Consider the following 26,982-nt stretch of genomic DNA (forward strand, 5'->3'; position numbering starts at 1 on the left):
AGATCTCTCCTGAGAGACACAACCAGAGTATTTCAAATACAGAGGTGAATGCTGGCAGCAAACCACTGAACTGAGAATGGGACCCCCTTTGGGGGAATTAGAGGAAGGTTTGAAAGAGCAGATAGGCTTGCAACTCCATAAGAACAACAATGCCAACAACCAGAGCTCCCAAGGACTAAACCACTAACCAAATACTATACATGGACTGACCCATGGCTCCAATTTCATATGTGGCAGAGAATAGCCTTGATTGGCACCAATGGAAGGAGAAGCCCTTTTACCTGCAAGGTTGGGACCCCCAGTGTAGGGGAATGTCAGGGGGCAGGAAGTGAGGGTGGATGGGGAATAGAACACCCTTATAGAATTAGGGTAAGGGATAGTATAGGGGGCTTATGTCCGGAAACCGGGAAAGGAGATAATTTTTGAAATGTAAATAAAAAATATCCAAGAAAAATACACTCATAGGTCACAATGTCAATCTCCAGTTTGACTCATCTGAGAGGCACATCTCATATGCCTCCTGCAGACATAAGAAGACTAAAGTATTTTTATTCAAAGACAGTTTGTTAGAGCAGACCCCCACCTTTGGCATACTATTAAATCAGGCACTACTATGGTTAGAGGAAATAAGTCTAAGGACCTCTTCAGAATGTATTCAGTCAGAGTGTCAGACCCTTGCACTTGTGGGTTAGTTGAGTTCTACGGGGCCATATCTAAGACTTGATGGAATTATTAGCAGGAGGCAGAAATTTTTATGATTCTAGAAGGAAAGGTCTTAATCCCCATTGTGACTTCAGAAATTCTATTGCACAGGATTCTTAAAGGACTGCATATGTGGCCTTCTTAGGACCTTGAGTAGGATTGAATTTCTTTGCTTATCATTCATATATATCCAAGAGCCCTTCAGATATTGAGAATATGTGTAACATCCTTGCTCTGAAATGGTAAGTGTTTATCCATTTGGGCAGTTATAGAATGTCTGAGGTTTCCTAGTTATCAAAGGAATCGTGTCCCTATGTTTTCTTGAACACTGGGGAGTATCTGACACATTTGGTATTGAGAGAGTACATCTGAAACCCCCTTAAGATCTTGGTGAAATTTATGAGGTACAATGTTTCTAGACAGAGAAGCATAAGACCAGTTAGGCTATTTGGTAAGATCTGAGGACCTTTGGTTCTGAATAGACAGATCAGAAGCCCCTTGTTTCATACAGTAGTTTGGAACATTTGTGGTCCTGAAGCAGTAGGTCTAAACCCAACTTGAGAATGACTGGAATTAACTTCCTGGTTTAGAAAGAGTATGCCTGAGACCTTGATCCCTTGAGAATGATTTGAGCTCCATCTTTCTGCTTCTGAACGAATAAATCTGAGACCAGATTATCAGAAAAACTATTTACTGGATTCTTGGATTAAATGAGAATGTTTAAAGTATTCACAACCACAAATTCTTAAGGACCATGATTTTTTACTTAGATAATTTTTATTTACATTTCAAATATTATTCCCTTTCCCAGTTTCCCATCCATAAGCTCCCTATCACATCCCCCTCATCTTCTTCTATAAATGTGTTCACCCTTCCCACCACCTGCCCTTCCTGCCACCCCAACCTGACATTCCCCTATACTGGGGAGTCCAGCCTTGGCAGGACCAAGGGCTTCTCTTCCCATTGGTGACCAACAAAACCATCCTCTGCTACATATGCAGCTGGGGCCATGGGTCTGTCCATGTGTAGGCTTTGGGTAATGGTTTAGTAAATGGGAGCTCTGATTGTCTGGTATTGTTGTTCTTATGGGGACGCTAGTCTCTTCAACTCATTCAATCCTTTCTCTAATTCCTCCAAAGGGGATCCCTTTCTCAGTACAATGGTTTAGTGCTAGCATTCACCTCTGTGTTTTTCATGCTCTGGTTAAACCTGTCTGTCCCTTGGCTTTATTTGGCTGGGAGGCTTTTAATAATTGCTTCTATTTCTTTAGGAAATATGGAACTGTTTACATGGCTTATCTGATCCTGATTTAACTTTGGTACCTGTATTCTGTCTAGAAAATTATCCATTTAATCCAGATTTTCCAGTTTTGTTGAATACAGTTTTTGCAGTAGGGTCTTATGATTATGATTATGATTATCTGATTGTCTTATGATTATGTGGTGCCTTGCAGGCACCACAAGTTGTGGGTCATAGGTTTTGTGGCTGTGGTGGTATACTATTTCCACCATTGGAAGCCTAGCCTGGTTATAGAAGATAGCTGGTTCAGGCTCCATACCCCCTATTATTAGATGTCTAATCTAGTGTTAATCTTATAGATTCTGGAACTTTCCACTACAAGAGGTTTTCACATAGCCTGCTGCATGCCAAACTATTCCAGTGTCTCACTCCATAGTGACTCTCTCCATCCCTCTCTCCCCAACAATACCCTTCCTGTTCCCTTCCCCAACCATCCTAGTCTACCCACAAAATCTATTCTATTCCCTCCTCTCAGAGAGATCCATGGATCCCCTGTAGACCTCTCCTCTTTATTTAACTTCACTCGGATTGTGAATTATAGTGTTATCCTTTCTTTAACAGCTAATGTCCACTTATAAGTGAGTATATATGTTATTATTTCTGGGCCTAGCTTATCTCATTCCCAAAGATTCATTTATAGTTCCACCAATTTGTCTGCAATTTTATGATGTCATTTCAATAATAGCTAAGTAATACTCCATTATTGAGATAAACAATTTTTTTCTGCACCCATTTTTGATTATTGACATCTAGGTTGATTCTAGCTTTAAGTCATTATTAATTAAGCCACTTTATGACTTTATGGCTGAAATAGTCTATAGAAATCTGTTAGAAACAGTGGGTCTATAAGTCTTTTATCTCTAGAATTTTTGCTTGGTTTTGGCAGGATGATTTGTTTCTTGGTGAGAGTAAATGGTTGAACTCCCACTATCAATGCGTAAGGGTCAATATGTGGATTAAGCTTTAAAAAAGTTTCTTTTTGCAAATGTAGGTATCCTTGCATTTGGGGCATAGATATTAAGAACTGAAACATTATCTTGGAATTTTACCTTAAGAGTATGAAGTCATTACTTGAACCTTATGATTAATTTTGGTTGAAGTCCATTTTTATAGATATTAGAATGCCTAAACCAACTTATTTTGTAGGTTCTTTTCCTACCTTTTATTTTGAAGTAATGTCTATCTTTGATCTTGAGGTTTTTTGTATACTGTAGAATGATGGAGCCTGTTTTCACATCTATTCAGTTAGCCTGTGTCTTTTTTTTCCTTAAATGACTTTTATTACACTATAAATATAATTACTTTCATTAATTTGCTATTTTTATTAATATCTATATAGTTTAGAAATTAAACTATATTTTTCATATTAACATAAGGAATAAAACAGCACAAGTATGGTTTAGTACTAGCCTCAATTGTAGAAATTTTCGAGAAGGATTGGAACATACTCTAACAGGCATTACATAGCACTGTCTCTGCAAAGTACTTTCCCTGCTTCTCTCTGTGTATCCTCACATGGGAGAGGGACGCTCAGGTCAGAGGAATAAGGCAGCCATATGAGATCCACTTCCACAGACTCAGTCACCTCATAAATCACTCAAATGTCTTTCTGTGAGAACTCAGGCTTTATAATATGGATTTTGGAAGAAAATGAAGTGCCAGACCATGGCAGCAACAAATTATCAAATTACTTAAAGCATAATAAAATGTCAAAATTAGTTTCACTTGTTCCTCTTTTTGTATGGAATATTGTATTTATTCACATTTGAAATGTTAGCCCTTTCCTGGTTTCCTGACTGGAAACACCCCATGCTCCCTCCCCTGCTTCTATGAGGGTGATCCCCCTCTCGCTTACTTTACCCCCTGCCCCAAATTTTCCTACACTAGATATCAAACCTTCCCAGGACAAAGGGCCTCTCATCACATTGATGTCTCACAAGGCCATCCACTGCTAAATGTGCAGCTGGACCCATGAGTCCCTCCACATGTATTCTTTGGTTGGTGATTTAGTCCCTGGGAGTTCTGGGAGGTCTGGTTGGTTGATATTGTTGTTCTTCCTATGGGGTTGCAAACTCTTTCACCTCTTTCAGTCATTTTTTTCCATTGGATTTTTTTTATTTATTTACATTTCAACTGCTATTCACATTCCTGGATTCCCAGCAATAAACTCTCAATCCCATAACCCTTTCCCCTTCTTCTAGGAGAGTGTTTCCCCACCCATCCACCCACCACTTCCCTGCCTCCAGGCTCTGATATTTGCATACACTGGGGGATCCAGCCTTGGCAGAACCAAGGGCATCTCCTCCCATATCGTGCCCAACAAGGCCATCCTCTGCTACATATGCAACTGGAGACACGGGTCTGTCCATGTGTACTCTTTGGATGGTGGTTTACCCCATAAGAACAGTTGGTTGGTACTGTTGTTCTTATGGCGTTGCAAACAGCTTCAGCTCCTTCACTCCTTTATCTAACTCGTCCACTGGAGACCCAGTTCTCAGTTAAACGATTGGGTGCAGAGATCCACCTCTGTATTTGTGATGCTCTGGCTGAGCTTCCCAGGAGAGGGCTATATCAGGCTCCTGTCAGCATTCACTTCTTGGCATCAGCAATATTGTCGGGGTTTGGTGGCTGTATGTATATGGGCTGGATGCATAGGTGGGGCAGGCTTTGAATGGACATTCCTTGAGTCTCTGCTCCAAATTTGTCTCTGTATCTCCTCCTATGAATATTTTTATTCCCCTTTCTAAGAAGAACTGAAGCATCCACACTTTGGTAGTCAAACTTCTTGAGCTTCATGTGGTCCGTGGATTGTATCTTGGTTAATCTGAGATTTTGGGCTAATAATCCACTTATCAATGAGTACATATCAGGTGTGTGTTTTATGAATAGGTTACCCTACTCAGGATGATGTTTTTTAGTTCCATCCACTTGACTATGAATTTAATTAAGTCATTGGGTTTTTGTTCCTCCATCTTTATTAACTTGAGTATTTCGTATTTACATTTCAATTGTTATTCCCCTTCCCGGTTTCCAGGCCAAGATCCCCCTAACCCCTCCCCCTCCCCTTCTTTATGGGTGTTCCCTTCCCCATCCTCCCACCATTACCGCCCTCCCCCCAACAATCACCTTCACTGGGGGTTCAGTCTTGGCAGGACCAAGGGCTTCCACTTCCACTGGTGCTCTTACTAGGCTATTCATTGCTACCTATGAGATTGGAGCCCAGGGTCAGTCCATGTATAGTCTTTGGGTAGTGGCTTAGTCCCTGGAAGCTCTGATTGGTTAGCATTGTTGTGCATGTTGGTTCTCAAGCCCCTTCAAGATCTTTCAGTCCTTTCTAAGATTCCTTCAACAGGGGTCTGTTCTCAGACCAGTGGTTTAATGATAGCATTCGCCTATGTATTTGCTGTATTCTGGCTGTGTCTCTCATGACAGGTCTACATCCAGTTCCTATCAGCCTGCACTTCTTTGATTCATTCATCTTATCTAGTTTGGTGGCTGTATATGTTTGGGCCACATGTGGGGCACGCTCTGAATGAGTGTTCCTTCTGCCTCTGTTCTAAACTTTGCCTTCCTATTCCCTCCCAAGGTTATTCTTGCTCCCCTTTTAAAGAAGGACTGAAGCATTTACATTTAGGTAATCCTTCTTGAGTTTCACGTGTTCTGCGCATTTGGATAATTCGAGCATTTGGGCTAATAGCCACTTATCAAAGAGTGCATACCATGTATGTTTTTCTGTGATTGGGTTACCTCACTCAGGATGATATTTTCCAGTTCCCTCCCTTTGACTATGAATTTCATAAAGTCATTGTTTTGATAGCTGAGTAGAATTCCATTGTGTAGATGGAAGGGCATCTGGGTTCTTTCCAGCTTCTCGGTATTATAAATAAGGCTGCTATGAACATAGGGGAGCACGTGTCTTTGTTATATGTTGGGGCATCTTTTGGGTATATGCCTAAGAGAGGTATAACTGGGTCCTCAGGTAGTTCAATGTCCAATTTTCTGAGGAACTTCTAGACTGATTTCCAGAATGGTTGTACCAGGATGCAATCCCACCAACAATGGAGGACAGTTCCTCTTTCTCCATATCTTTGCCAGCATCTACTATTGCTGGAGATTTTGATCTTAGCCATTAGGATTGGTGTGTGGTGGAATCTGAGGGTTGTTTAGATTTGCATTTCACTTATGACTAAAGATGTCAAACATTTCTTTAGGTGTTTCTCAGCCATTCGGCATTCCTCAGCTGTGAATTCTTTGTTTAGCTCTGAACCCCATTTTTAAATAGGGTTATTTGTCTCCATGCAGTCTAACTTCTTGAGTTCTTTGTATATTTTGGATATAAGCCCTCTATCACTTGTAGGATTGGTAAAGAGCTTTTCCCAATCTGTTAGTTGCCGTTTTGTCCTAACCACAGTGTCCTTTGCCTTACAGAAGCTTTGCAGTTTAATGAGATCCCATTAGTCGATTCTTGATCTTAGAGCATAAGCCATTGGTGTTTTGTTCAGGAAATTTTCTCCAGTGCCCATGTGTTCGAGATGCTTCCCCAGTTTTTCTTCTATTAGTTTGAGTGTATCTGGTCTGATGTGAAGGGCCTTGATCCACTTGGACTTAAGCTTTTACAGGGTGCTAAGCATGGATTAATCTGCATTCTTCTACATGCTGACCTCCAGTTGAACCAGCACCATTTGCTGAAAATGTTATCTTTTTTCCATTGGATGGCTTTGGCTCCTTTGTCAAAAATCAAGTGACCATAGGTGTGTGGGTTCATTTCTCTGTCTTCAATTCTATTCCACTGGTCTGTCTCTGTACCAATACGATGCAGTTTTTATCACTATTGCTCAGTAATACTGCTTGAGTTCAGGGATAGAGATTCCCCCAGAAGTGCTTTTATTGTTGAGGATAGTTTTAGTTATCCTGGGTTTTTTGTTATTCCAGAAGAATGTGGAAGTTGTTCTGTCTAACTCTTTGAAGAATTGGATTGGTATTTTGATGGGGATTGCATTGAATCTGTAGATTGCTTTTGGTAGAATGGCCATTTTTACTATATTAATCCTGCCAAACCATGAGCATTGGAGATCTTTCCATCTTTTGAGGTCTTCTTCAATTTCTTTCCTCAGAGGCTTGAAGTTCTTATCATAGAGGTCTTTCACTTGCTTGGTTAAAGTCACACTGAAGTATTTCATTTTATTTGGGACTATTATGAAGGGTGTCATTTCCCTAATTTCTTTCTCGACTTGTTTCTCTTTTGTGTAGAGGAAGGCTACTGATTTATTTGTTAATTTTATACCAGGCCACTTTGCTGAAGGTGTTTATCAGGTTTAGTAGTTCTCTGGTGGAACTTTTGGGATCACTTAAGTATACAATCATATCATCTGCAAATAGTGATATTTTGACTTCTTCCTTTCCAAACTGTATCCTTTTGATCTCCTTTTGTTGTCTGATTGCTCTGGCTAGAACTTCAAGAACTATATTGAATAAGTAGGGAGAGAGTGGGCAGCCTTGTCTAGTCCCTGATTTTAGTGGGATTGCTTCAAGTTTCTCTCCATTTAGTTTAATGTTAGCTACCGGTTTGTTGTATATGGCTTTTACTCTGTTTAGGTATAGGCCTTGAATTCCTATTCTTCGCAGGACGTTTATCATGAAGGGGTGTTGAATTTTTTCAAATGCTTTCTTAGCATCTAATGAGATGATCATGTGGTTTTGTTCTTTCAGTTTGTTTATATAGTGGAGTATGTTGAAGGTTTTCCATATATTAAACCATCCCTGTATGCCTGGGATGAAGCTTACTTGATCATGATGGATGATTATTTTGATGTGCTCTTGGATTCAGGTTGCAAGAATTTTATTGACTATTTTTGCGTCAATATTCATAAGGGAAATTGGTCTAAAGGTCTCTTTCTTTGTTGGGTCTTTGTGTAGTTTAGGTATAAGAGTAATAGTGGCTTTATAGAAGGAATTCGGTAGTGCTACATCTGTTTCAATTTTGTGGAATAGTTTGGATAGTATTGGTATGAGATCTTCTATGAAGGTCTAATAGAATTCTGCACTAAAACCATCTGGACCTGGGCTCTTTTTGGTTGGGAGACCTTTAATGAATGCTTCTATTTCTTTAGGAGTTATGGGGTTGTTTAAATGGTTTATCTGTTCCTGATTTAATTTCGGTATTGATATCTGTCTAGGAAATTGTCCATTTCCTGCAGATTTTCAAGTTTTGTTGAATATAGGCTTTTGTAGTAGGATCTGATGGTTTTTGGAATTTCCTCCGATTTTGTAGTTATGTCTCCCTTTTCATTTCTGATTTTGTTAATTTGGACACATTCTCTGTGTTCTCTCGTTAGTCTGGCTAAGGGTTTATCTATCTTGTTGATTTTCTCAAAGAACCAAGTTTTGGTTCTGTTGATTCTTTCTATGGTCCTTTTTGTTTCTACTTGGTTGATTTCAGCTTTGAGTTTGATTATTTCCTACCTTCTACTCCTCCTGGGTGTATTTGCTTCTTTTTGTCCTAGAGCTTTTAAGTGTGCTGTCAAGCTGCTGATATATGATCTCTCCTGTTTCTTTCTGCAGGCACTCAGAGCTGTGAGTTTTCCTCTTAGCACACCTTTCATTGTGTCCCATAACTTTGGATAGGTTGTATCTTCATTTTCATTAAATTCTAAGAAGTCTTTATTTTCTTTCTTTATATCTTCCTTGACCAGGTTATCATTGAGTAGAGCATTGTTCAATTTCCATGTATATGTGGGCGTTCTATCCTTATAGTTGTTGAAGACCAGCTTTAGCCCGTGGTGGTCTGATAGGAAGCATGAGATAATTTCTATCTTTCTGTATCTATTGAGGATTATTTTTTATGACCAATTATATTGTCAATTTTAGAAAAAGTACCAGGAGGCGGTGAGAAGAAGATATATCCTTTTGTTTAAATATCTGTTAAGTCCATTTGGTTCATGACTTCTCTTAGGCTGTCTATGTCTCTGTTTAATTTCTGTTTCCATGATCTCTCCATTGATGAGAGTGGGGTGTTGAAATCTCCTACTATTATTGTGTGAGGTGCAATGTGTCCTTTGAGCTTTAGTAAAGTTTCTTTTATGTATGTAGCTGCCCTTATATTTGGAGCATAGATATTTAGGATTGAGAATTCATCTTCATGGATTTTTCCTTTGATGAATATGAAGTGTCCTTCCTTATCTTTTTGATGACTTTTAGTTGAAAATTGATTTTATTTGATATTAGAATGGATACTCCAGCTTGCTTCTTCTGACCATTTGCCTGAAAAGTTGTTTTCCAGCCTTTCCCTCTGAGGTAGTGTCTGTCTTTGTCTCTGAGGTGTGTTTCCTGTAGGCAGCAGAATGTACGGTCCTCGTTGTGTATCCAGTTTGTTAATCTATGTATTTTTATTGGGGAGTTGAGGCCATTGATGTTGAGAGATATTAAGTAATAGTGATTATTGCTTCCTGTTATATTCATATTTGGATATGAGGTTATGTTTGTGTGCTTTTCTTCTCTTTGTTTTGTTGCCAAGATGATTAGTTTCTTGCTTCTTCTAGGGTATAGCTTGCCTCCTTATGTTGGGCTTTACCATTTATTACCCTTTGTAGTGCTGGATTTATAGAAAGATATTGTATAAATTTGGTTTTGTCATGGAATATCTTGGTTTCTCCATCTATGTTAATTAAGAGTTTTGCTGGATATAGTAACCTGTGCTGGCATTTGTGTTCTCTTAGCGTCTGTATGACATCTGTCCCGGATCTTCTGGCTTCCATAGTCTCTGGTGAGTAGTCTGGTGTGATTCTGTTAGGTCTGCCGTTATATGTTACTTAACCTTTTTCCCTTACTGCTTTTAATATTCTTTCTTTGTTTTGTTCATTTGGTGTTTTGACTATTATGTGATGGGAGGAGTTTCTTTTCTGGTCCAATCTATTTGGAGTTCTGTAGGCTTCTTGTTTGTTTATGGGCATCTCTTTCTTTAGGTTAGGAAAGTTTTCTTCTATGATTTTATTGAAGATATTTACTGGTCCTTTGAGCTGTGAGTCTTCACTCTCTTCTATACCTATTATCCTTAGGCTTGATCTTCTCATTGAGTCCTGGATTTCCTGTATGTTTTGGACCAGTAGCTTTTTCCGTTTTATATTACCTTTGACAGTTGATTCGATGATTTCTATGGAATCTTCTGCTCCTGAGATTCTCTATTTTATGTCTTGTATCCTGTTGGTGATGCTTGTATCTACGGCTCCTTGTCTTTTCCTTTGGTTTTCTATATCCAGGGTTGTTTCCCTGTGTCCTTTCTTATTTGCTTCTATTTCTATTTTTAATTCCTTCACCTGTTTGAGTGTGTTTTCCTGGAATTCTTTCAGGCATTTTGTGATTCCTCTCTATAGGCTTCTGCTTGTTTATTTATGTTTTCCTGTGTTTCTCTAAGGGATTTCTTTATGTCTTTCCTGATGTCCTCCATCATTATGATAAAGTGTGGTTTTTAAATCTAGATCTTGCTTTTCTGGTGTGTTTGGATATTCAGTGTTTGCTTTGGTGGGAGAATTGGGCTCCGATGTTGCCATGTAGTCTTGGTTTCTGTTGCTTGGGTTCCTGTGCTTGCCTCTCACCATCAGGTTGTCTCTGTTGTTACCTTGTTCTGCTATTTCTGAGAGTGGCTAGACCATCCTATGGACCTGTGTGTCAGGAGTGCTGTAGACCTGTTTTCCTCTTTTCTTTCAGCCAGTCATTGGAACAGAGTGTTCTTCTTTCAGCCGTGTAGTTTTTCCTGTCTACTGGTCTTCAGCTGTTCCTGTGGGCATTTGCCCTGAGTCCACCAGGCATGTCGCTTGGAGCAGAAAAGTTGGTCTTACCTGTGGTCCCGTGGCTGAAGTTGTTCCTAGGGGGCTGCTTTTGAGCTCTCCATGAGGGCAGCAGCCAGGAGGGCCTGCGCTGCCTTTTCCCCAGGCCCCCGTGCACTGGGGTCCCATATGGAGTTAGGTGTTTTCCTCTGGAGTCAGAAATGTGGGCAGAGTGTAGTCTCTTCTGGATTCCCAGGTGTGTCTTCTGAGCTACTCTTAATGGGAAATGGAACCCCTGCCCTGCTTTTAGTCAGAGAGTCCAATCTGATGCCTCAATATGCCAAAGTAGCTAGGAGTAAAAGTCATATTTTTGAATGATAGTTGATGAGAAGAAAATGTTCTAAATTACTGTTCTTCGTATGGTGCACAAGATGGGAAAATATGAGGGTGGCTTGTGGATAAAAAGAACTGGTAAGAGAGCCATGGTAGGAGAGAATAGGGCCCCGGCTCCTCTACTGACGGATGCTACTTCAGCAGTTCCATTTGGCAATATGGAAAGCTCTTTTGTCCCCTTGGGCAAAAGGGGTAAATCGGAGGCTTTATTAGAGGAAAAATTTCTATGTTCTCTTTTTTCAGAAGGAGCACCTCTGAGGTCCAGTTTGTTAAATGGGGTATTAAAAGTACATCTCTTTCATCCTGAAACATTCTGATGCTGCCTGCAACAAGAGGCGATATCTAATGCCGTTTGGGTGAGACTGGGAGAGTCTGAGGCCACATTGTTCACATGGAGAAGGTCTGATAACTCCTTTATGGGAGAAGATAGGACAAAAGCACCACGTGCAAAGTAGGGTCCTTTGGAGACTGCTTGGAATTGAGTGTGACAGAAGGGTTACAATGAGGGACCCATTATCATATTGGAAGGTTGTGCATTTTCCTTGATCAGACAGGAAATATTTCAGGTTCCCTAGTTGGGATAGGATATGTCTGATCTTTCTTGGGTAACAGGGAAAAATGAGGTACTTTTTCTTGAAATGGGTACTGATATGAGTGTGTCCCCATGGGACAGGAAGCAAAGCCCTGGCCCCCTGTGGCACTAATGGCAGGTTTCTCTTCCTCTTGGACAGAAAGGGCATTTTTGAGAGCTCCTCAACAGAAAAGAGGTGGCTGACATCCCCTTGGTCTAATGATAGTTGGGCACACCCATGGGATTATCTCCATCTGGAGATGACTCAAAGCCTTTCTTGTTCTTCAGGAGAAGTTTTGATGTCTCCTTGATCTCAGGGCTATTCCTCAGTCTACTCCTATAGAAGGAGTATGTCTGGGATTCCCATGAGTAGAGGTGGAATTCCTGAGGCTCTCTTCAAGAGAGAATGTCATTCCAGTACCTTCTTTTGTAGAAACGGAAGATGCTATGTCCTCTTATGGAATAGCTTTTGGTTTCTTATCCTTTTCTGAAAGATGAAGAATCTCTGTGTCTTCTTTTGGCAAAGTGGATGGTTTGGTTTTCACTTATCATGAATTGGAATCTTGGTCAAAAAGGAGTCTTTTCTAATTTGGATTTAGTAGATTTGGACCATCTATTGATGTCTTGGAGAGATTGGAGAAATCTGAGTACCTACTTATGAGATACTGAGGACCTGTAACCTCCTTTGGCAGAAGCAGAAGTAGTGAGCCTCGTCTTGGCCTATACTTTAAACCATGCAGCCATTTTGTATGAATTAGAAACCCCCCCCCATTTTGGAAAAATAGCGAAGTTTTGGACCTCATCTTCTGATGGCAGAGTATTGAGGCCTGCTTGATCTGAAAAAGCATATCTTGGTTGTGTTTTCTTTTATTTATAATGTCTGTTACAACATCATGTAGAGAGAGAAGATCTGAGATATTAAGGATAATACTAGTTCAGAAGCCCAATTTTGATAATTTGTGAGGTTAGACACTCCTTGGAGGAATAGAAGTAAATTTGAGCCCTTTTGTGGCATACATGGAAGATGTGAGCCTACTTTTGGCAGAAGGTATAGGTTTTAAACCATGAAATCATGAAAAATAATATCTGATATCCTCTTCAGGAAATGGGGTATGTGTTAACATCCTTTGGTAGATTTGGAAAGACTTGTGCTTTTCTTACAATAAGGTGAGTGTCTTGAACACTTTTCATGAGAAGGGAGAGGGAAAAGGTTACCAAGTGAATAAATGAAGTTTCCCAGAAACTGTGTTGAAAAGGAATCTCCCACAGTCTCTTGGGTAGATGGCATAGATTTTAGTAGCCCTTGGGTTGGTTAAGAATGTTCCTGTTAGCTTCCAGGGACTAAGCCACTACCCAAAGACTATACATGGACTGACCCTGGACTCTGACCTCATAGGTAGCAATGAATAGCCTAGTAAGAGCACCAGTGGAAGGGGAAGCCCTTGGTCCTGCCAAGACTGAACCCCGAGTGAACGTAATTGTTGGGGAAAGGGCAGTAATGGGGGGAGGATGGGGAGGCGAACACCCATATAGAGGGGGAGGGGGAGGGGTTAGGAGATGTTTGCCCGGAAACCGGGAAAGGGAATAATTCGAAATGTAAATAAGAAATACTCAAGTTAATAATAATTTAAAAAAAAAGAATGTTCCTGTTTCCTGGAGAGATGGTGGTGTTCCCAGAATCCCTTGGTCAGGTACTGAAAGGTGCAGCATAACTTCCTTGGGTTTCAAAACTATTGGAGAACCTAGATCACATATCAAAGTTTATAGAGTCCCTGATATAGATTCTGAAGTCTTACAAATGCTTGAGCAGATGGTTGAGTTTCTGCTCTCTCTAAACTAACTGGTGAAGGAAGTAGAAATCCACGACTTTCTCATGGAGAATGATGAAAATTCTATAACTTCTTGAGAGACAGACATTATTTATAGACTGTTTTGAGTCTATAGCATTGTTTCTAATGTCCTCTGGGCTGATGCAGAAAGTCCAAGATCTTCTAGATCATATGGTGAATGTCCTAAAACCCCTGTTTCCAAACAAGACCTGGGATGACAGGGGAGTGTCTGGAGACCATCTTGTGATAGTGCTGAAAAACCACAATCCCTTGGGTAGATGGTGACCTTTCTGATGTGGTGAAGTTCCTAGAAACACTTGGTTAGATATAGACAACTTTGGACAAAACAGTCATGATAATAAAGAATCTAAGCCCTGGAACAGATTAAATAGGTCCCAATTAATTTGAAAAGATGAAGCAGAATGGAGAGTTTTCTGAGAAATGTCAATAATCCTTCAATCTTTGGGTCAGAATAACAAGGACACACAGCACCATTGGCAGATATTGAAATACCCAGTATTCCTGGGAGAGATGGCAAAGTTGCTAATGTCCCTGATGGATATTCTGAAGAAATTAAAAACTCTTGAGGAGAAAACTAATTTTCTGATATCTTTGGGGTTCATAGAAAATGTTCCAGATACCCAAGAGAATGAGGGTGAATTTCTAGAGTACCTCGCATTGCTGACTAATTTTTTAAAAGATCTCTAGGCAGAAGATGATGTTTGTAGAGTAACTTCGGAAGATGGCAAAGTTTGAAATATACCTGTGTAGAGACAGAGAGAACCAACTTCTGGAACAGATAGGAACATTATTATGAACCCTTGATCATCAAAAGGGCCTAGCACTTCATGAGAATTACGGAAGTTTTTAGAGTTCCTTTAAGGAATGGTGAAGGTCCTAGAGACTCTTGTATTGATGGCTACAATCTCATAGCTCCTTAAGTAGTGGAAGGTTTTCATTCATACCATTCTACAGGTGGTGAACTGTGCTAGAATCACTTGTGAAGACTGAGATATTTTCTGACCCATTTTATGTGGCAGAGAATATTCCAGAGTACTTGGTGTAGATAAGGTAGGTCCCAGAGAATGTTGGAAAGATGGAGAGTATTTCAGGAATATTTGGGGTATGGCTAAATATTCTAGAGAATTCTGTGAAGATGTGGAAAGTTCCAAATTGCTTTGGGGGGATAGGGAAAGGCCTCCAGCATCCTTGAGGGCAAAACTAAAAAGTCCTGGATGCACTGAGGCAGAGAGCATATTTGGTACAAACTCTGAGGTATAGAAAACAGATTTGAAATCCCCATAGGCAGATAGTAATGCTTTCAATTTTCGTTTGCTCTGGAAAAATGAGAAAGTCTCTGAGATACCAGGCAAGGGGATGTGAGTTCTAGATCATCTTAGGAATTTGGGAAAGGTTCTGTACTCCCAGTATATCTAGGGAAATTTTCACAACACTTTGGGTAAATTTCAATGTTCCTATAACACCATGAGCAGAAAGAGGATATCTCAGAGACAATGAGACAGGTTGAGACACTCCTAAATTCATTTGGACAAATGAAGAACATCCTAAATTCACTGGAGTAGATGGTAAAGTATCTAAATCTGCTGGTGAATTATTAAATATTCCTTGGTAGCCATATGTACAGGAGAAAACTTCAGATTGCCCAGTGAAGACAGGCAATGTCCTCCAGATTCATGGATAGATAAGAAAGATCCAAGAACTCACTTGATCAGATAAGGAAAATGCAAAAGACCCTAGGGAACATCATAGAGATCCTACAGTTCAGATAAAGACATAACCATGTGAATTTTGAAAGAAGGCATAGATCCTGAAGTGTATGAAGCAGATGAATCAGATGGATGGACCATTTGGGCAGATTTCAAAGATTCACATGGTCTCTGGCAAGAAGCAGAAGGTTCTTGTGTACCTTGTGTAGATGTAGATAGATCAAAAAACCTTCTGTTTAAAGGGAAGGATAAAAGTCTTTGGCAAGGTAGTAAAGGACTAACTTAGGGAAATATTGAACTTTCCAGAGGGGCATGATCAGATACCACATGGTCTGATATAGCTGATGACAATTTTCATGCACCTGGTTCAGATACAGAATGTACTGGAACACCATGGGGAGATGGCAAATCGTCTAGAGGGTCTTGGGCAGTTATAGTACTTATTAGAGACCCTTGGACAGATTTCAAATTTCCTGTCATTTTTGAGTATGGTGGGTATATGCTTGAAACATTGTGGTAGATTGTTTATGTGCTACTGTGCACTGTGTAGAAATGGACTGTGTTTCTATAACTTGTGCATGTAGGGTAAGAGTAAAAATCCCTTGGGCAGATTGAGAACATCCTAGAAAATTTTGAAAAGATGTGAACAGACACATATGTTCCCTTGTGTAGATAGGCAAGGACCCACAGCTCGTTGAAAAGAATAAGAAGATGTTTGAAAACCTTCTCCCGAGGAGGACACTCTCAGAGAATCAAGAGTATCTTCAGAACTTTGCAATGTATACATGATGCCTGGGCTTAAATAAAAAAAATCAGAAATCCCTGAGCTGAATGCATAGGTGCCAGATACCCTTGGCCAGATGGGAAAGTTGCTGTATGTCCTTGGGTAAAAATGAATGTCTACCAGATCCTGGAGGTGATGTTGGCACAGCTCTTATCATTTCTGAAGCAAGTTAAAAAAATTCCACATCATCCCTTACATATGGCAGATTCCCCATCATGTGCTGGCTGTGTTTCTGTTGTCCCAAAATCCCTGTGGAATATGCTGAAGGCCCTGGGACTCTTTGGTTGGAGAACAAAGAAGCATGCATGAGCAAAGTTCCTTCTGCAACCCTGGAAAGTACCTTGGACTTTTGAGAAGATTATGAAGGTACAAGCTCCACAGAAGTGGATAGAGCATGATACTGAGCATTTAGTGCAGATGTGGAATATCCTGTGTCTGCTGGTGAAGACCCGAAGGAGTCTTGAGATTTCTGGATAGGTAGGAAAAGTCCAGAAGTTCTTTGGAAAGACAGTGAACATTTCACAGCATGTTGGGCAGGTGCATAACATCTCATAGCTGCCTGGGAATAACTTAAATATTTCAAAGTCTGTTGACCAAATGATGCAGTCAAATGATGCAGTTTCTCCAGCCCCATGTTTAGATGTGAACAGTTTTTAACTATTCATTTACTTATTTTATGTATAGTAGTACTTTCAGACCCACAAGAAGAGAGCATCAATTCCCATTACAGGTAATTATGAACTACTCTGTGGTTGTTGTAAATTGTACTAAGGTACTCTGGAGAGCAGTCAGTACTCTTAACCCCCCCCCCCCGAGTCATCCTTCTAATTCCCTAGATATCGACGGTTTTTGAGACCCTTAGGCAGATTGGGAATTTCCCAAAGCCCCTTAGGAAAATGACCAAGATCCTAGAGTTCCTTGTGCAGATAAAGAAAATCTTAGAGATCCTTGATCAGAGGGAAAGTTGCTAAGAGTACCTGAGTATTTGGAGAAGACCCCAGAGGTCATAGATCAGAGGCAAACTTCTGACAGTCTGTTTTGAGGATTTCGAGTGTCATGGCATGGCTTGTGCAGATACTAAATGCACTCCCATAGCCCTGAGAAGGGGAATATCCTAGAGATGGTTGTTGAGATTTGGACATTTTCTTTCTTTTTTTCTTGGATTTTTTTATTTACATTTCAACTGCTATTCCCTTCCCTTTTTCCTCACCATAAGCTCCCTATCCCCTCCCCTTCCCCTTCTTATTCTTTTTTTTTAATTTTTTTATTGGATATATTTCTTTATTTACATTTCAAATGTTACTCCCTTTCCCGGTTTCCTGTCCATAAGTCCCATCCCTTACCCCTCCTCCATACAGGTGTTCCCCCATTCACCTCCCTTACCGAACCCCCCAACATTTCCCTGCACTGGGGGTCCAACCTTGGCAGAACCAAAAACTTTCCTTTCCACTGGTTCCTCTAAAAGACTATTCTCTGCTACATATGCAGTTGGAGCCTGGGTCAGTCCATGTATAGTCTTTTGCTAGTGGTTTAGTCCCTGAAAGCTCTGGTTGGTTGAAGTTGTTATTCTTATGGGGCTGCAAGCCCCTTCAGCTCTTTCACTCCTTCTTCTAATTCCTCCAGAGGGGATCCTGTTCTCAGTTCAGTGGTTTGCTACTAGCATTGACCTCTGGATTTGACATGCTCTGTGTCTCTCAGGAGAGATCTATATCTGGTCCCTTTCAGCATGCACTTCTTAGCTTCATCATTCCTATCTAGTTTTGGTGGCTGCATATATATGGACCACATGTGGGGCAGGCTCTGAATGGCCATTCCTTCACTCTGATCTAAACTTTGCCTCCATATCCCCTCCTATGGATATTTTTGTTCCACCTTTTAAGAAGGGGTGGAAGCATCCGCAATTTGGTCATCCTTCTTCTTGAGCTTAATGTGGCATGTGGATTTTATATTGAGTAATTTGAGTTTTGGGGCTAATATCCATTTATGACTGAGTGCATACCAAGTGTGTTTTTCTGTGATTGGGTTACCTCATTCAAGATGATGTTTTCTAGTTCTTTCCATATGTCTATGAATTTCATAAAGTCATTGTTTTTGATAGCTGAGTATTACTCCATTGTGTGTATATACCGCAATTTCTATATCCATTCCTCTGTTGAAGGACATCTGGGTTCTTTCCAGCTTCTAGCTGGACTTAAGTTTTATACAGGGTAATAAAAATGGATCGGTTTACATTCTTCTACATGCTGATCTCCAGTTGAACCAGCACCATTTGTTGAAAATGCTATCTTTTTTCCATTTGATGGTTTTAGCTCCTTTGTCAAAGACCAAGTGACCACAGGTGTGTGGGTTCATTTCTGGGTCTTCAATTCTATTCCCCTTATCGGCTTCCCTATCTCTGTAACCAATACCATAGAATTTTTATAACTATTGCTCTTTAATACTGCTTGAGGTCAGGGATGGTGAGTCCCCCAGAAGTTCTTGTGTTGTGGAGTGTAGTTTTAGCTATCCTGGCTTTTTTGTTATTCCAAATGTATTTGCAAATTGCTCTTTCTATCTCATTGAAGAATTGAGTTGCAATTTTGATGGGCATTGCATTGAATTTATAGATTCCTTTTGGCGAAATGGCCATTTTTACTATATTAATCCTGCTAATCCATGAGCATGGAAGGTCTTTCCATCTTCTGAGATCTTCAATTTCTTTCTTCAGAGACTTGAAGTTCTTATCATACAGATTTTTCATTTGTTTGGTTAGAGTCAAACCGAGGTATTTTATATTACATGGGATTATTACAAAGGGTGTCATTTCCCTAATTTCTTTCTCAGACAGTTTATCCTTTGATTAGAGGAAGGCTACTGATTTGTTTGAGTTAATTTTATAGCCATCCACTTTGCTGGAGTTGTTTATCAGGCTTAGTAGTTCTCTGATGGAACTTTTGTGGTCACTTAAGTATACAATCATATCATCTGCAAATAGTGATATGTTGACTTCTTCCTTTTCTATTTGTATCCCTTTGACCTCCTTTTGTTGTCTGATTGCTATGGTTAGGACTTCAAGTAATATACTGAATAAGTAAGGAGAGAGTGGGCAGCCTTATCTACTCCCTGATTTTAGTGGGATTGCTTCAAGTTTCTCTCTATTTAGTTTGTTAGCAACTGGTTTGCTGTATATTGCTTTTACTATGTTTAGGTATGGGCCTTGAATTCCTCATCTTTCCGGGACTTTTGTCATGAAGGGATGCTGAATTTTGTCAAATGCTTTCTCAGAATTTAATAAAAAGATCCTGTTGTTTTTTGTTCTTTGAGTTTGTTTATATAGTGGATTAATTTGATGGTTTTCCATATATTGAACCATCCCTGTATCCTTGGGATGAAGCCTACTTGATCATGACGGATGATCGTTTTGATGTGTTCTTGGATTCAGTTTGCAAGAATTTTATTGAGTATTTTTGCATTGATATTCAGAATGTAAATTGGTCTGAAGTTCTTTTTATTTGTTGTGTCTTTGTGTGGTTTAGGTATAAGCGTAATTGTGGCTTCATAGAAGGAATTAGGGAGTGCTCTGTCTGTTTTTATTTTGTGGAATAGTTTGGCCAGTATTGGTATGAGGTCTTCTATGAAGGTCTGATAGAATTCTGCACTAAACCCATCTGGTCCTGGCCTTTTTTTTTTCTTGGTTGGGAAACTTTTAATAACTGCTTCTATTTCTTTAGGAGTAATGGGGTTCTTTAGATGGTTTAACTGATCCTGATTTAACTTTAGTAACTGGCATTTGTCTAGGAAATTGTCCATTTCCTCCAGATTCTCCAGTTTTCTTGAGTATAGGATTTGAAGTAGGATCTAATGATTTTTTTTTTAATTTCCTCAGTTTCTTTTTTGATGTCTCCTTCTTCATTTCTGATTTTGATAATTTAGATACTGACTCTGTGCCCTCTGGTTAGTCTGGCTAAGGTTTTATCTCTCTTGTTGATCTTCTCAAGGAACCAGCTGCTGGTTTTATTGATTCTTTCTATAGTCCTTTTTGTTTCTACATGGCAGATTTCATCCCTGAGTTTGATTATTTCTTGTCTTCTACTCCTCTTGGATGTATTTGCTTCTTTTCGTTCTAGAGCTTTTAGTTGTGCTGTCGAGATACTAATCGATCCTCTCTCCCGTTTCTTTTTGGAGACACACAGAGTTATGATTTTTTTCCTCTTAACATTGCTTGCATTGTCTCCCATAAGTGTCGGTATGTTGTGCCTTCATTTACATTAAATTCTAAAAATTCTTTAATTTCTTTCTTTATTCCTTCCTTGACCAAGTTATCATTGAGTAGAATGTTGTTTAACTTCTATGTATACATGGGCTTTCTGTCATATTTGTTGTTATTGAAGACCAGCCTTACTCTGTGGTGATCTGATAGGATGCATGGGATTATCTCAATGTTCTTGTATCTGTTAAGGCCTGTTTTGTGACTGATTATATGGTCAATTTTGGAAAAGGTACCATGAGCTGCTGAGAAGAAAGTATTTTTTTTGTTTTATGATGAAATGTTCTATAGATATCTGTTAAATCAGTTTGTTTTATAACTTCTGTGTCTCTGTTTAGTTTCTTTTTCCATGATCTGTTCATTGCTGAGAGTGGGCTGCTCAAGTCCCCCACTATCATTGTATGAGTTGCCATGTGTGCTTTGAGTTTTAGTAAGGTTTCTTTTATGAATGTAAGTGCCCTTGTATTTGGAGCATAGATATTCAGGATTGAGAGTTCATCTTGGTGGATGTTTCCTTTTGAATATGAAGTGACATTCCTTATTTTTTTTGATAACTTTTTGGTATGATGTCATTTTATTCGATAATAATAAGGCTACTCCAGCTTGTTTCTTGGGACCATTTGCTTGGAAAATTGTTTTCTGATCTTTTACTCTGAGATAGTAATCAGTCTTTGTCAGTGAGGTTTGTTTTCCTGCATGCAGCAAAATGCTGGGTCCTCTTTATGTATACAGTTTGTTAATCTGTGTCTCTTTATTGGAAAATTGAGTCCATTGATGTTAAGAGATATCAAGTAATAGTGATAGTTGTTTTCTGTTATTTTTATTGTTAGAGGTGGAATTATCTTTGTGTGGCTCTCTTCTTTTGGGTTTGTTGCAAGAAGACTACTTTATTCCTTTTTCTAGGGAGTATTTTCCCTCCTGTGTTGGAATATTCCACCTAGTATCCTTTGTAGTGCTGGATATGTGGAAACATATTGTGTAAATTTGGTTTTGTCATGTATTATCTTGGTTTCTTCATTTATGTTAATTGAAAATTTTGCCGGATATAATAGCCTGAGCTGGCATTTGTATTCTCTTAGATGTCTGTATGACATCTGCCCTGGATCTTCTGGCTTTCATTCTCTCTGTTGAGAACCTGGTGTTATTCTCATGGGTCTGCCTTTATATGTTACTTGACCTTTTTCTCTTACTGCTTTTAATATTCTTTCTTTGTTTTGTGTGTTTGGTGTTTTGACTATGATTTGATAGGATCAAATGTTTTCTGGTCCAATCTGTTTTGAGTTCTGTAGGCTTCTTATACATTTATGGGCATCTCTCACTTTTGATTATGGAAATTTTCTTCTATAATTTTGAGGAAGATAACTAATGGCCCTTTAAGGTGGGAGTCTTCACTCACTTTTATACCTATTATCCTTAGGTTTGAACTTCTCATTGTGTCCTGGATTTCCAGGATGTTTTGGGTTAGGATTTTTTACATTTTACGTTTTCTTTGATGGTTGTGTCAATGTTTTCTATGGTATGTTCTGCCCCTAAGATTTTCTCTTCTAGCTCTTATATTCTGTTGGTGATGATTGTGTCCATGACTCCTGATTTCTTTTCTAGGTTTTCTATCTCCAGGGTTGTCTCCCTTTGTGCTTTCTTTATTGTTTCTACTTCCATTTTTAAATCCTGGATGGTTTTATTCCATTCCTTCACCTGTTTGGTTCTTTTTTCCTGTAACTCTTTAAGGGATTTTTGTGTTTCCTCTTTAAGTGCTTCTACTTGTTTACCTCTGTTCTCCTGTATTTCTTTAAAGTTCTTCTTGAAGTCCTCTATCATTATCATGTGATGTGATTTTAAATCCAAATCTTGTTTTTCTGGTGTATTGGGATATCCAGTATTTGCTTTGTTGGGAGAACTTGGCTCTGATGTTGCCAAGTAGTCTTGGTTTCTGTTGCTTGAGTTCCTTCTGTTGCCTCTCGCCATCTGGTTGTCTTTAGTGTTAGCTGGTCTTGTTGTCTCTGATGGTAACTAGACCCTCCTGTGAGCCTGTGTGCCAGCACTACTGGAAACCAGGTTTCTTCCAGTGGTATCTAGGTACAGACAACTATGGGGCCAGTTCAGCTATGGGCACAGGCAGAAACCTGAAGGATTCTGTCCCAAACTGCTCCTGGGTTCCTGTGTCCTGAGTTTTCCAGGCAGGTCATTCGGAGCAGAAGTGGTGGTCTTACCTCTGCTCTCAAGTGTGTCAGAGCTCCTGGAGTCTGGCTTTCATCTCTGGGCACAGGCAGAGACTGGAAGGATCCTGTCCCTGACTGCTCCTGGGTTTCTGTGTCCAGATGCCTCTAAGCAGATTCTTCTTGGGCCAGGAATGTGAGCAGAAGTGGTTGTCTCCCTGGAACTCTCAGGATTGTCCACACTTCTTAGAGTTCAGCTCTCTCCCCCATGGGATTTGGGTACAGAGAGCTGTGGGGACCAGGTCAGCTCTGGGCTCAGGCAGAAACTGGACTTGTGTTTTGTATTTTAATTAGGATTTCTCCCCTTGAGTCACAGAACACAGTATACAGTTGTGTCACCTTTTCTACTCTAATTCACTTAACTCCTCTGTCAGTGATATTCTTGCTGTCTTCACTAAGTCTGAGCACTCAGGAAAGATGAAGGTATGTTTGTTTGAACAAATAGTGTTAATCTAATTCTGTTCCTTTGTTATCTAGATGATGTACAGAGAAAGGTTTTGTTACTAGTACACGTGAGCACATGTATCTTAGTGTTCACAGGAGTCCAAAGATCTCTCCATCTTGTCTCCTGTAAGTGATAATATTGTTGAGAGTTCCTGGGTTCCATTTCCCTGTCACAACTTGAAGGTACTATGTAGCAGCCAGCATCTTGTCCTCTGTCTTTTACAGTGCCACCCTTGCAATGTTCCCTGGGCCACTAAATGTGTATCATTGGGTTTGGATATGCCATAGTTAGTTGTCCTCTGCATTTTTCCAGTTGTGGATTCCTATATTAGTTTCCATCTACTGCCAAGAGGTGGTTCTTTGATGAAGAGTGAGAGATACACTTATGTATGGTTATGATTATGTATTTAGATTGCAGTCTACTGGTTTAGGGAAGTGGCAGTAGTCAGTTGTCCTGAAACTCTTAGCTATAGATAATTGTTTGGTTTTCAGTACCCGGCATAAATCTCTATTCATGTGGTGGGTCTTAAGTCCAAGTAGATAGCTATTGGTTACCCCTCAAATAAAACTATCTTGTGGGGGTGGCCACAAGATAATCTAGATTTATAGCTAGCTAAGACTGCTGATTGCTTTTCTCCTTTGTCAGCCCTCATTAAAAACGTTGAATACTATGAGAGCTAATTCTCAGGGAGGAGGCTTCCAGGTACATTCCAGAATGTATTAACATTTTGATCCTGAGCAAATTCTGAAAGCTTTTTGGATTTCAACTAAATCATCTGTAAAATAAAGAGAGGGATATAGTGCCTGCTTTCTACATGTTTTATAGGGTTTTGTGAGATTTAAATAGTACTATAATAGAATGCTTTTTCTGGTATTCAAAAACTGTTTGTCCTTGCTGTGATTGTACTTCCATAATATAAAGTAATCCTTTAACTTTAATTCCTAAACTCTTTGACACATTTGTTTGCTTTTCAATCTCGGCCTTCTTAGTTCTCCCTGTATAAGGGAGCACATAAGGGCAAAGATATGAATTCATGAGTTTTCTGACTTTCAGTATTTGTAGTCTTCTATAAAGTTTACTTTGCTTCTTTTCCTTTCATGATAAAAGCAATGAGAGTATAACATATGCTCTTTATATACTTGTAGCTTCCATTTACATACCTGGTGTCACAGTTCACTAAACAATGTGACGCTCATAAAAGACTTGAAAGTAACATCAACAAGAGAGTTAAGTGGAATTAAAGGTGTGATTTATTGAATTTTTTAAATTTTGAAAAATTATAATAATAGATTCCCTTTTGTTCCCCCCCCCTCCAAGAGATGGACTTAAATCACGAACAAGGATTGGGAGCCCCCTGTCGAAAATGCAAAGAAAAATGTACAGGATTTGAACTACACTTCTGGAAGAAAATATGCCGTAACTGCAAATGTAAGCAAGAAGAGCATGATATACTCCTGAGCACTGAGGAGGAACCAAAAGTGGGGAGGCTATTTGAAAACACCAAGTACAACACCTTGATTGCCAAGCTGAAGTCAGAGGGAATTCCTTTTGAAAACCAATATGCTATGACATTGTCCAAACCATGTGCTGCTGAAAAGAAAGTCTCCATCAACACTCTTACTCATGAGAGTGTTCCCCCCTTCCAGAAGCAGGCACTTCCCAGGAAGTACATGGAGGTGCTACTTGATGAGAAAGAGCCAGTGTCCGATTCAGAGGAGGCACAGTACTGGAAGAAGCAGCTGGCAAAGCAGCTCCCTTCACATGACCAGGACCCTTCTAAGTGCCATGAGTTGTCTCCCGAGGAAGTAGAGGAGATGGAGCAGTTTGTGAAGAAATATGAGAATGAGGCTCTGGGAGTGGGTGACATGAAGCTTCTCTCTGATGTGAATGCTCAACATTACAAGGTGCACCACCCTACTGGAGACAGAAACACCACAGCAACAGTGGGTTCCAAGGACATGTCCACAGAGTCTAAGAAGACCGAATATCCCTGTTACTGCTGCAAACAAACCGTAAAGGAAGGAGATCTAGTCATCTTTGCGGAAAGGGCTGGCTATGATAAATGCTGGCACCCAGATTGCTTTATCTGCAGCACGTGTGGTGAATTCCTGGTGCACATGGTTTACTTCTGGAAGAACGGGAAGCTGTACTGTGGCAGACATTACTGTGAGAGCGAGAAGCCCCGCTGTGCTGGCTGTGATGAGCTGATATTCAGCAAGGAATACACCCAAGCAGAAAACCAGAACTGGCATCTGAAACACTTCTGCTGCTGTGACTGCAACTACATCCTGGCAGGAAAATTATATGTGATGGTCAGTGACAAGCCTGTGTGCAAAGCCTGCTACATGAAGAACCATGCTGTGGTGTGTCAAGGATGCCACAGTGTCATCGACCCGGAAGTGCAGAGAGTAACATACAACAACTTAAGCTGGCATGCATCCACCCAGTGCTTCCTATGCTCTTGCTGCAGAAAGTGTCTTTTTGGGGAGACATTCTTGACTGTAAAGGGAATGACTTTCTGTTCCATAGAGTGTAAGAATATGATGTGCTAAGAGCAGAACAAGAGCACCAAGCAGTATGGAGTTATAGCGGTCTACAGTGGCCTGCGTTTCATGATAAAGTGCAATTAGAAAAAAAATAAAAGAAAAAAAGCTACATAGTGAACGAAAATATTTTGTCCGATATTTTCTAACCTTAATGATATTGTCTGTGTTAATTTTAAATGGCTATTTTAAGCACATATTTTAAAAAATACAGTAAAGAATTGTAGCTTTTATTTCCACACATTAAATCTTCAAGTTGGAAGATTGAATCTGTATATGTCTAGTGCCAAATATATATATATATATATATATATATATAGTATTATATGTATTTGAAATTAGTGTCTATATATACATATATATCATACACATACACATATTCAAACACATACATACACATATATATACAGTTAAAATTAGTGCCCTGAGAGAGATAAATATTTTGACTTCTATGTTTATTTCACATGGACAATGTAAAGAAAATTACATGTTACCTGACATGACACTGCACACTACTCTGTCTCATTGAATTTTTAGGTCATGTGATGATGTCAGCTCAGAGAATTCTTCTGGCAGACATAATGGTACATAATGTCTGTTCTAGTGCCTAAGGCCTTGCATTCCTTGATTGAGACAAAAGGGCTTCTCACCACATCTCTCTCTATTTACTTACCTCTCAATGTTCTCTTTTGTAATTTAGTAACATCCATCTGTGGCATTGGATATTTTATACCTATGTGGTTGAAACAATATGTGCTCTTTGCTCTTAGAGATTTATTTTTGTTCAAAATTTAAACGTAGGCCACTCATCTAGGTTTTTTGGAACCCAGAGAACATTTGTAGGTTTCATACCCAGGGAATTATAACTTGCGCTGATGTCACCTATCTGTCATGCTTTGACTCAATTTTTTGCATGATTTATAGTGTTACTTTATGGATACACTCTTATGCTCTCTCTGAGCTTGCTGTAGAGGCAAGAGGTGTCTTCTATGCTTGTGTGCTCCCATAATTGGGTGTTTTTAATGTTTTCCCCTTGTATACAGTCATACATAACTATGCACTATAAATATTAAATTAAGTGACTTATATTTCATTCAAAACAAAGTATTGTTCACTTTAAAACATAAAGACATCAGGCAAATGTAGATTTTTATATGACCTTCAGACCACTAATACAATACAGCCTAGTCTTCAAGTACTGTTGACCCTTCCAAAACAACTGTATGTGCTGACCATTGACATTAAGGATTGCTTTTTGTCCATCCCTCTCCACAAAAGGACAGGCCCAGCTTTGCCTTCTCAGTACCAGTGGTCAATAATAATGGGCCTGCCCAATGAATCCAATGGAAGATGCTGCTGCAGGGCATAAAAAATAGCCTCACCATTTGCCAGGTGTTCATTTGAAACACCATAAATCATTTCAACCCCAAGTGTTACGTTCTCCATTACATAGATAGCATAGGAA

General features: G+C 39.6%; 1 protein-coding gene across 1 annotated transcript; it reads left to right on the top strand.

The window, feature by feature from the left end:
* The first annotated feature begins 802 nt into the window (after nt 1–802).
* Tesl2 (testin LIM domain protein like 2) lies at nt 803–25,639 on the top strand. The gene is given in 2 exon segments (NM_001432879.1): nt 803–944; nt 24,292–25,639. A coding segment is annotated over 1 exon segment (1,233 nt). The 5' UTR covers nt 803–944; nt 24,292–24,293; the 3' UTR covers nt 25,527–25,639.
* The last annotated feature ends 1,343 nt before the right edge of the window (nt 25,640–26,982 follow it).

This window comes from Rattus norvegicus, chromosome X (assembly GCF_021556685.1).
Source record: "Rattus norvegicus strain SHRSP/BbbUtx chromosome X, alternate assembly SHRSP_T2T, whole genome shotgun sequence".
Taxonomy (NCBI): Eukaryota; Metazoa; Chordata; class Mammalia; order Rodentia; family Muridae; genus Rattus; species Rattus norvegicus.